The following is a 12,280-nucleotide window of genomic DNA, read 5'->3' as shown; positions in this document are numbered from 1 at the left end:
TGTTCTTATCTTTTTTGTTGACTTGACGACAACATTATAATAGAGTATTTTATTCCGAGAACATATAATGAAAATACTTTTGTGCTGCTTGTATTTTAGTTCGATCACTTCATTTTCAGACAATCTCTTGCGTACAGACTCTGTAATTTGCTTGTTTCAATATGTTGATAATGTGTTAATTTGATTCTCCTATATTATATAAATTCTTACACCAAGTATCATATTTAAACATCTTTGCATACGATTTTTTCTAGGATTTTTGGAGTAATGAACCTACGCACGATGTAATCAAGATGCGTTACTGCATTAAAAACTATCCCGATTTTGCATCAAATAATAAGGTATCCGATACCTGATCTAATACATAAAAAATCTCAGGTTGGATAGATGAAGAATCGATGTTGGTGATCAATTTCATTCTTGCTTCATATATGCCAGAAGTTCATTAACTGAACCTCTCTGGAAAAATCTTGTCCAGATTACTTTTCGAGCAGTTCCTTGCAGCAAATATGAAAAATGATTTAGATATTCGAGATTGATTGCAAATTACTTCCTCCACCGTCTGTCGCTAGCAGCTATTTATCTTCGCTGAATAAATTCGTTCGGCTTTGTTTAAATTGCTAGTTGTGTCCCTAAATCAAACCATGGGTCTGTTGGCGACAAGTAGCTCCAAGTATTTGCAGTTCGTAAATATAATGACCATATCCTTCATTCATAATTAAGTAGCGACCCAAAAATTAAGTTTGAAGTTGCATACCGTCATTGTCACGAAAGAAGCAATTTCTTTAGCTCAAATGTTTAGAATTATCATTTTGGTTTAAGCTAATTTTTTACACAATGAGGTTGTTTCCTTCAGTCAAAAAGTACTACTTTTAGTCACTGAAATTGATAGAATAAGCAAAAAATATAACATGGAGCGAGAGAAACAACTTTCATTTTCCCAACGCTCGATTTTTAATTAATTTTTTAAAGTATCCGATTTTGAAAACAAGGCGCGATCTTTATGACGTCACAAATGATGTACTTCTGCGCATCTCCACTGGCGGTTCCACGTCATGATAATCAAGAAGTGAATTAAATATTACGTTCTACGCTTGCTAACAACCATATCGTTGCCACTACATATGAGTAAAGATGCGAATTAAATATTATGATCCGTGAATAACATCAGTGAATGGCATTTCATCATTTGTGACGTCATCGGCAGAAGTAGTAAACAATGAAAGCGCAACGATTAAAGTAATTTTTTTTAATACAAAATTTAGCCAAATTATTTAAAAAATGATCCAATCCTATGTTTTTAAGCATGCTCTTTCAAAAAAAAAAAAAAAAACTACTTTTAAAATTTAGGAAACTACCCCATTATCGGAATTGTTTCTTGTGGGCTATTCCACGAAAAAGCCGTCATTTTGTTTCGTACGTGACAGCATTAAAAATTATGATCTTTAAAGGGAATTAACAAAATTTTTTGCTAAGAAATCACATTCGTTTGTGACTTAATATGCAACAAAATTTTGAAAAATTCCTTTTTGAATTTTATTCTTTACTAATAATGAAGGTGGAAGTCTGCATGTCTGGATATCTGAATGCCGTTTACGCGCATAGCGCCTAGACCGTTCGGCCGATTTTCATGAAAATTGGCACAGCATTAGTTTGTAGCATAGGAGTGAGCACATACAAACGATTTTCCGAAAATTCGGTTTTGTTCTTTTTCCATTCCAATTTTAAGCCCATTTTACCGAGAGAATTACCATGACATGTAGGAGCAAATTAACAGAGCCATATTGGCGAGAAATTCATCATCCATTATTTGTAAATATACAATCGAACCAAATAACCTTTTGATATTCTACTACGGGCAAAGCCGTATGGGAACCGCTAGTTTTTTACTTAAATAACTGCGCTGTCACGTGTGGGACAAAATGTGCGTTCTTCCGTGGAATGGCCCTCATAATTTTCTGCATGCGAAGCGATTTGCATCGATCGAGTAATTACTGCAAGGATAAAATAGCTAAAAATAATCAACAGCAATACAACATCGTTGTTCGCTAGTGAGATAAAATTACACCACATTAAGTGCATTAATAAGATCAAGATGCCACATAAAACCAAAGCTAAAAATGAGACATGGCGTCTATTTTTGGCGACTTATACTCCGTTACGTTACCTTGGAATTGCCCTTATATTTACATGTACGTCGGTGCACATTAAAAAATCCTGATGAAGCTTACAAATACTCAAAACTCATCCTTTGAAAAAAAAACTGTTTACCTCACATTTTACGAAAACTATTCGATGCTTTTCATTGTTCTAAAGATCCTTTTTCAAGATTGATTTCCATCCCACTTTTATTTGTTGGTATTTGCACAATCATTGGGTGGCAACGTCATCGCCCATAAATTAAATGCCTGTTTTGAAGGCTGTTGTCTGTCAGGAAACGACATAAAGTGTGGGAAATAATAAAAGAGGAATCTCTTACATACAGTTTATGGCATTGTAATTCATTTTCAAACATCAGCAGGCTTCTTCATCTACTGCGTTTTATAACACTCACTTCCCATGCAATAAACAAAAGTATAATTTGCTTGTGCTCAGCAACAATCAATTTTCTAACCCTAACCTAACGAATTCTATGAAAAAACTTTAACGTTTTAGTCGTTGCCAAAATAAAATCGTAAAAATTAAACATTTAAAAAAATACATTAAGAAATCATAAGTTAGTATTTTCAGCGAAATCATTAAAAAACTCTATTTTTTCGTTATTTTTTTTTAGCTAAAACTCCACGTACATTGCTTAATAAGGAGGTAAAAGAATTCCTACATCCCTTAACATACTAAGAGCTTTTGTTTTGTGCGCAACACGAATTTTCTTCCAATTTACTCAATTAATTAATTACAACAGGAGATATTAGGGTTTCTGAACGATAATCACTGGAAACCATGAATTCGCAACTCCAATAAACTATAGGTGGCGCTGCAGCAACTGTGTAATGGCGGATGAAAAAGGTAAAATAAACAGATGCCGTAACTTATAAATTGCTTTGAAGCTTAATGAATGACAGTAATTTTTCATCTTGTTTGTGGGAAACTTTCTTTTCTATTCCTCTGAAATTCCATTACACCACAAACTGTCTGAAGATACGATTGTAACTTTCCCCAAAGAAAACACGTGGAACGGAATGTTTTACCTTTTTCTAGGGTATTCGAGCTCTGGAGTTGCGAATTGGGAAATCACTTTTCAGTGTGTACAAAACGGCAGCTTTGATATGCCTTTGCAAACCTAGCTGTGAAATTTGGTGCAAAATCAGTTTGAAGGAGAGCTTTTATTCATTTTCATTTATTTAATTCTTAATTTTGTTACTCCTATTTTAATAAAACTCTTTTTTTTTTTTTTTTTTCGAGCAAGATTTTTTATATCGTTCTAAACATAATGAGAGCTAAAAATTAAATTATGCTTTTCACTTCATGGGAAGCGGAATTTTCATTTTGTTCAAACCGTCACGTGAGTATTAATCAAACTCTTCGAAAGACAATTTAAATCCCGCAGAACGGAATAAGATTGCGAACTACTTTCGGGTGTTGCTAAGCGGTAGCGAGTAGGGAGGCTTCCACTGTAAAAATAACTAATATTTTTATCCCACTTGAATTTGCTAAATTTTGTATATTGCACATGGAGTATGATGTTGAGGTTATATATGTGCCTCAGCTCACCATTTAAGTAATAATAAATTTATCTCACCAGTAAACTTTTTTTTTTTTTTTTGAAGAAAATTTAATGTGCGAGCGCAATTAGGTTTTTTTTTTTTTTTTCAATAAAATTACTTTAAAAACCACAGAATACCAAGGAATAAAAATCTCGCAAGCGTCGAAAAATGCGAGGTTTTAACTAAATAAAAGGTTCTAAAATTTCCAACGCAAGATAAAACGAAAAAAATTATTAATATCTTGAAAGGTTCTCATGTCTTAAGAAGCCCCTAAGGCAAATTAATAAGCCTTATTAACTAAGACATTGATATTAAATACTGTGTGTGTGCTAAATAAATCTTATAAATCATTACCTTTTTTAAGACACACTAAGCCCCCGTTAGTAATTCAATTTTTAAATCTCCTCTGTTATATTTACAATTTTTCTTCCTTAAGATGGATCTTAAAAGAAATATAAAGCAAAAGCGACAGATTTGCCACCGGGATCTGAAGGTACAAACCAGGGTTCGCCGATATATATCATGATATATATCCGATATTTATTTTTTCAACTACAGTATTTTCGATACAAAAAATATATTAATCATTGTAATATTGTTCATTTATTATTAAAAACAATCAAAACGTTATGTACTATATTTTGTGATATATTTATACATCATTGATGTTACAAAGTAATATAATATTCCTTTTTTATTTTATATTCATAAAATTATTAGTAAAGTAACAATTTTAATTCACATTAAAAGTACCTAATTAAATATTAAACATTGGTCGGAAAAAATGAAAATGTTTTATGACTGTGCACCGAATAAAAGCATATTTTTTATTTCTGAATCATATAACTGTGTAAAAGTGGCAAACAGAAGAAAAATGAGTAAAACAGCTAACACTAAATGAACTCCATTAAAATTGATAAAACATTTAAATGAAATATTAGATATAAATAATGAAAGAAGCGTTAATTTTAAGTCAACATATTGTAATCACAATGTAAGAAAATAGTGATTTGAAGATCATTTACTATTTTGAAGATTTCAGTTTATTCTGATTGAAAATATCGTATAGATATCAAAATATCCGATATATATCAAAATATTGGATATTTTCGAAAGTATCATGATATTTTCGAACCCTGGTTCAAACAAAAACAAAAAGATTAGACCGATAAGATTAATATTCAAGTTTTTCAAGGAAACAAAAACTGGAAATTTTAACCCAGAGAGTATAAGAGGCACGCTAGATACGTGAGAATTATAACACGGATTAAATTCCTTTCATCAATATGAAATGCAGTAAATTCTTGCTGAATACGTGGCACTAACAGCGTCATTTTAAAATTTTCGAGGAGGCAGGGCAAAGGGTTTAACACTCAACACATATGATGTCGAAAAACAAGTCGAAATCTGATTCTAACAGAGAAAACCTCGAGTTCTAGTTCCATTCCTTTCAACCTCTCTAAGTTTTTGTAAAAATCTTCTTTGTATAATGTACTAGCACATCCAGAGCTATACGTTACATAGGTTCTTATATGTTAAATTTAGCAATCTGTGTTAAAATCAAGGATTCAGGGGGGGGGGGGGGGCAATGCAACCCTCTCACTAAGCATCTTTAAGAGGAGAAAAACTACTAAACAAACTCGACCTTACCCGAGTGGCTTTTACAGCTGTATATCCCATATCACTAGAGTAGGCAGAATTTGTTCCTATTAATGGTAATTTATACAAATACCCATCACATAAATGACTGTCATGTGAAGAAGGTTAATTAATTCTACCTGTGTTAGTGGCGGCGTATATTCAATGGAGCACTCCCCTGCCGAATCAGAGTAGGTCCTAGCAAAAATTTAGCAACGCATAATTTTACAGAATGATACACTACAGCTTGATACAGTACAGTGCAATTGTCAGGTACAGATAATAAGTTCAGGGGGAAACACAAGGGGAGGGCCATGACCCCTGCTCCTCCTCTCCCCCCTCCCTTAAACCTTTGGTAATAGAATCCGTCCACAAGGTGTTCAAACACTTTATGAATGAAATGTAAATAACTTCAGGGTTTTTTTTTCAATTCATTAATTTTTTTTGAAACTTAATATTTGAAATGTACTGTATATAGTACTTCTGTTCATTGCTTACGAAATTAATTTGCAACGTTTACGCTCAAAAAAGGGCCTTTACTCCAGGTCGATTTGGTGCTTTTAAGGGTTGATAAAAAAAAAAACGTTTTTTTTTTCAAAAAAAACGTTTTTTTTTTTCAAAAAAAACCGTTTTTTTTTTCAAAAAAAAAACCAAAAAACCGGTTTTTTGGTTCAAACCAGGTTTTTTTTTTGTTTAAACCGGGTTTTTTTTGGTTTAAATACTATTTGCGAGAAAAACAATTAATTTTCGGAAGGTAATTAAGGTTCCATGTAATTAACAGTTATTCAATAGTCACATTATACCTAATTTCTTGATTAATTAAAGAGATAAGAACAAAACCTTGTAACTAAATTAAATAATTAAAATAGCTTTCTGCGGGGAAATATTGATTGAAATGTTTGAATTGATTAACATATTAGTATGCATGTATATATAGACCCTTTATGATTCGAAATACTGGCTTCATTTTTGATTTCATCAAATGAAAGCCAGATTAGGTCTTTTTTTCTACCAGAATTAGACATTCTTTTTAAAACAATATGAGTAAGTAACTTCTGTAAACTGCGCAGGTTAGCTAAGGCAAAGCATATACCAAAATCCCAATTCCAATGAACAAAAAGGGGGAAAAAAACTAAAAATTATCTGCACCCAATAGTCATAAAGCGGCATAGGTGTATAGCCAATCAAAATCTTTTGAGCACACAGAATCCAAAAAAAAAAAAAACACCAATGGAGAGTGTAGTTTATATGTGAAGATTTATATATTTCTCAATCAGTTTTTACACATACATTTGCATTTTGTTCTGGGAATTTAAAAATTTGTCTTTTAATCTTCCTACATTATAATATAAGGAACTATTATGTATCATAATATGAAGTATAATTTTTTTTTTTAATTTGATTCAAAAAATATTTGTGTTCACCTGCAGAACAAATCTTAATTTTTAGGTGTGAACAATTAAGTTAGACTGTTGATTACCTTACAAGTCAAAGTTAAAATTCCAGGAAAGTGCAAATAAATGGGCAAAAATGTCGCACCCCTGCAACAGAAGTGAGCAATATAATGGATTGCATCTACAATAAAAGATTCAATCCTTAGTAAATCTTAACTAATCATGCAAATTAAGCATAATGATGGAAGTTGACTGAAATCTGCTTTATGGCACATATATGAAATAAAAAATATATTAATATTTTTTTTCGATTGAAGCTTGTAATACATTTTGAAGAAGCAACTTTGCAATTTTAGCTAGGAACTGCTAGGAACTATCTCTGCACACACACAACTTAGCTAGGACCTTAGCATAAATGGAATTTTACATTTTTCAATATGTGTGGGGAAATCAATGTAAACCTGTAAAATGGATTCTTTTTCTGGCTTTCTTTTTAAAAAAAAACCATTTTTTAAAAAAACCGCATGGTTTTTTTTTTAAAAACCAATTGGTTTAAACCATGGTTAAAACCATGGTTTAAACCAACGTGGTTTAAACCAAACAACCCTGGTGCTTTTTATTGACACGGAAGCAGTTTCAGAAATCCTTCGTACCCAAACCGAAGGTTTGTTAATGGGGATGGGGTCATTCTTCAGCATGAACCTCCCCCTCTAAAATGGTAGCCTGTATCCGCCCTTGATTAAGTCCTGTGTCATATATCGTCGCCTCACAGCAATAGGATATCTTACTGTTATTCTGAGGCTTAAATGTCTTATGTTGTTCTAAGTCGAAGATATAAAGGGCATTCAAAACGTAAGTTACACTTGTTTCCCCATAGATGGCAGTATCCTGTAACAAGAAGGAAACGTGCGCAGACGATACTTTAGTTCCACAGCTTCCAACTGCAGCAATTTCATTCGGATAGTTTGAATCGTTGCTGCGTAGGACGAGAAAAAAAATCGCGCGGCAACTGGAAACGTACTCCAACGTTGAAATCCGCGGAACAGCACGTTTTTTAAGGGCAAAACGTTTAACAAGTACAGAGATTCATCGTGAAATATCGGCAGTGCATGGGCCACGTGCGATGTCACGTCCAGCCATTGTGAAATCGTGCCAGCAGTTTGAAGATGGTCGCACAGACTAACCGATGAGGAAAGGCAAGGAAGGCCAACAGCGGTGAGCACATCTGACATGGTGCAGCGGGTGGAAGGCTTTATACTCAGCAATCGCAGAATGAGCATCGCACACATTGCATAGGAGTTGGGAATATCTGTTGGCAGTACTCATTCCATTGTACGTCACCAACTGAATTATCGCAAATTGTATTCACGACGGGTTCCTTACTCTGGTCCCGATCTGGCGTCCTGTGACTTCCACGTGTTAGGCAAACTGAGAGAACATTTAGGTGGAAGAGAATTTACCAGCGGTCACCAGGTTCAGACTGCTGTTCTAAGCTGGCGCAAAGACCAGGGAGCGGATTTCTATCAGGGCATCGAACGATTACTGCTACAGTCCGACGAATGTCTGCAGCGACTGGGAGATTTTGTATTAAAATAGAGTGATGTATCTGTGTTACATTGTATTGTAGCACTCTTCTTAATAAAGTGTTTTTTAACTTAAATTGTTCGAGTATAACTTACTTTTCGAACGCCCCTTATAAATCAACCTCTTCATTGCTAAAAGCACTGCACCGAAAGTGGTAAACTTACACAGGTTTCATTTCACCACAAAACGAGGTTCCTTTAGTTCTGATGAGTGATGAGAATAGGTTTATGATTTCAAGCGATCACAGGAAATTAAACAGAGCAAAAAAAATCAACGTTACATTGACCGACAGAGCTCCGAATGGAGGTTCCGCGGAACTGAAACTACAAACCAAAGACAATGACCGGCAACTCTGTGAAAGAGGCATTGAATAACGCCACTTCGTGTCGCATTCCAGTGTATTCGAGTCTGTTTTTGTTCTCCGTAAGCAAAAGCATTTTCCTGCATTATCCTCCGTTCGATGAAACTATTCAGCTGTTATACAACGGCGCACTGCAAGGTGAAAGCAAAAAAAAAAAAGTAGCCAAAGTCACATTTTCGAGTTGTGTTAATAATAGCGTCCAGCAGTTGGAAGCTTCTGCATTAAAAAAACTAAGTAAAACCTGTGAAGTTGACCATCCTTGTAAGTTGACCACCTGTCTAAGTTGACCACATTTATCAGGCACGGAATTAGCCATTACCATATAAATCAACCTCTGTAAGTTGACCACCTGTTTCAGTTGACCACTAAAGTAGTGCACCGCGAGTGGTCAACTTACACAGGTTTCACTGTTGTAGCCATCACGAAACTTTCTTCTATATCTTTCGTATAATTATAATAATTATGATCAGCTATTGACGCCAAAATAGAATCAGCTCTTATACCCTCTAAGGGCTACTTCTCGATAAATTTTTGCTTCATTCCATTCATTATTTTTTGAGATACAGCAGTCACAATTGACGACAAAAAAACGTTTTATAGCTCAACTCTCGTTTGAGCTATTAACACCAAAATTGAATCAGCACCTGTAACTGTTAGAGGCAACATATGGACCAAATTTTGTTTGATTCCGCCAGTTACTTCCGGGGGAATAGCAGGCAAGCATAACTCAAAAAACGCCCCATTGCCCCCCCCCCCCCCTTGAAGGAATTCGCGCCAAAAACAAATGGGCACAAGTTCACATAGGGGCACATATGTGTACCAAATTTCGCTCGATTTCATGCGGTAGTTTTTGCTGTAGAGCGGCCACAAAAAAAAAAAAAAAAAAAAAACTGGTCACACATATGTTACACACACACAGACACGCAGACATTTTCCAACTAGTATGTTGTGGCCATCACGAAACTTTCTTCTATATTTTTCTTTTTTTTTTTTCTGATCCCTCCCCATGCTTGACGAGGAAGCAATATTCCCAACAAAAACGAAATTACACATGCAAAAACTTGACGACCATCCCAATGTCTGAATTATTGCAAAAGCAAAGCAAAGAGCGAAAATTGAAAGTTATTTTAAAAGCCTTGCTTGAATTAATTACAAATATTTTATTTGTTAACAAACATAAGATGGCAACAGTTAAAAATTGTAAATCATCGAGATAATATTTCTGATCATTTCCATACAATTAAAATCACGAGAAATACGCAGACGACAATCTATTACGATTTATCTTTCTTATTGTTGCATTAATAAAACTATTTTTATTCGCTAAAAAATAATGATAATAAAAATAAATCAGCACCTCTTGGAGCGATTGGCGCCAAAGTTGAACCAAAGCCTGTTTACATATAGATTCACATATATTCCAAATTTCAACCAGAACGTAGCATTACTTCTTGAGATAGGGCACTCACAATGGAAAAAAAGAACGGGCGATTGCGCTAACCCCTTTTTAGCTGTTGACACCAAAATAAAATCAGCTCTTATACCCACTAAGGGGTACTTGCCGATAAATTTTTCTTTCATTCCGTTCATTATTTCTTGAGATACAGCAGGCACAATTGACGACGAAAAACGTTCTATAGCTCAACCCCGAAAAAATATCATACTCGTTTGTTGGTGGCAAAAAGGCCGTTTTAAAGTGTTTAATCAAACTCGGCAAACGAATGTGTTTCGAAATCAGGCAGATTACATCGTTCTTTTGAAATTCAATAAATGAATACTGTAACGGATCCGGTGCGACTTCCAACTTTCTTGAAAGGACGACACAGTTCTTGATTAAAAACACCGGAAATTTATTTACACAATGTACAGGAAAGATCGTCAACAACTGCTTAATTAATCATCAGCAATTAAGCAAATATCACACAACACCGTAAACTCAACGGTTACACACGTGTTTACTTCCAAATATGAAAAACAACACAGCGAAATGCCTCGCAATGAACAGAACTAATAAATACACTCTCAGAGTACAAATTCTCAATCGAAAACTCTCTCTTCATCATGCGTAACGACTTTTTATACACACCGAAAGAGACCTCTCAACTATTCCAGAAAATGCTACACCGTTCTACACTTTCTTATTTCATTCACAAATTTTATCAATGAAAAAAAAAAATAGGGAGATCGTATACTTCAGCCGAATGTACGGGGGCTGTATATACATTACAAGAAACTATTTACAGGTTACGTTGCTACAATATTTACTATTTACAGAATTTGTAACAATACTTTAAGCACAAGCCCATATTTATCTAACGCCAACCAACGTCTCTAGCCAGCACTGGGATATCCAGAATTGGAGAATGGAAAGAAATTCGAACAACATTTACATGTACTTTTCATATAGATTTTTTTCTCTTTTTTTTCTTTTTTTTTTTTTTTAAATCTTGTAAAAAATCTTTACAAGCTAATCTGATATTAATTCTACATGTTAATGCTACAAACATTCCCTCAGCTTTTGCCATTAATTTAAAATTGCACGAAAAAAATGAAGATAGAATGAGCTTACATTCGGATTTCTTCATGAAGTCCTTTTCTCCGGAACGTTTACGTATTGAGAGGCACTATGGTTGGTGTCGATGTCATGTCTCTGAAAAAGAGAGAGAGGAAAAAAAATAAGCTTCAAACAGTTACAAAATTGACTGTACTTAGGGGCCATTCATTAATTACGTAAGGGTCTCGAGGGGGAGGGAGGGCTGGACAAATCTCTACATAACCTTACTTTTGGGGGGAGGGTCAAACACATTCTTACGTAATATCTTTTGAGTCGATATTTTATATTAGAAATAGCGCTATCAAGTGGTTTGGCAGCGATTATATTTAATTTGCGTCTGGAAAGTAAGAAACGTATTTGGAAGAGCTGTTTTTCACTTGTTTTACCAAGACTAAAAGTGTAAAATGTACTAAAAGAATCGCACTAAGTATGGCATGTTTTATTTTTAATTGGTATCGTATCATGTACAAAAAAAAAAAAAAAAAAATGTCAAAAAAATATTCAGTCTAGATTCCAACTTTTTAGTAAATATTTCTTTACCCAAAAAGGTTTAAATTTTAGTAGTGAATTTAATAACTATTCCAGTGATGTAAAATTCGTTATTTTATTATTTTGAAAAACAAAAGGGAATCTTACGTAAGACAGGGAGGGTGAAAAATTTTACGTACCCTTACATGGGGGAGGGGTGTCAAAAATTGCCAAAATCATCCTCACGTAATTAATGAATGGTCCCTTACAGCCATATTTTTGGATGAAGAAAAGTAAAATGTCAGTTCAAGTCAGGGTTCGTGATTTATTTGATTCTTTTTTCAAATCGCAAAAGTCGGATTTGTTTTATTAAAATCGATTTTTTTTAAATTTAAAGCGGGTTTTTGTTGATTTTTTTTAATCTTCAAAAATTTGTAGACATTAATAACTTTACATTTATAAACATAATATATTTCATACAACAGATGAATCCATTTAGCTTACTTTTAAAATTAAGATAAGTTCTCAAACTATTCAATTCATTTTTAAAAAATTATGAATGCGTTATAATGTTTAG

General features: G+C 33.9%; 1 protein-coding gene across 3 annotated transcripts in view; it reads right to left on the bottom strand.

The window, feature by feature from the left end:
• LOC129234218 (phosphatase and actin regulator 4B-like) overlaps positions 1-12,280 on the bottom strand; it is a 162,390-nt gene that overhangs the window by 123,112 nt on the left and 26,998 nt on the right. For all 3 annotated transcript variants that reach the window (XM_054868149.1, XM_054868148.1, XM_054868147.1), the window contains exon 2: positions 11,251-11,331. In XM_054868149.1, coding sequence (XP_054724124.1) covers positions 11,251-11,266 — 16 coding nt within the window. In that variant the 5' untranslated portion in view covers positions 11,267-11,331. The remainder of the gene's footprint in view (positions 1-11,250; positions 11,332-12,280) is intronic.

This window comes from Uloborus diversus, chromosome 1, assembly GCF_026930045.1.
Source record: "Uloborus diversus isolate 005 chromosome 1, Udiv.v.3.1, whole genome shotgun sequence".
Classification (NCBI taxonomy): domain Eukaryota; kingdom Metazoa; phylum Arthropoda; class Arachnida; order Araneae; family Uloboridae; genus Uloborus; species Uloborus diversus.
This window is presented reverse-complemented; position numbering and strand designations above follow the sequence as displayed.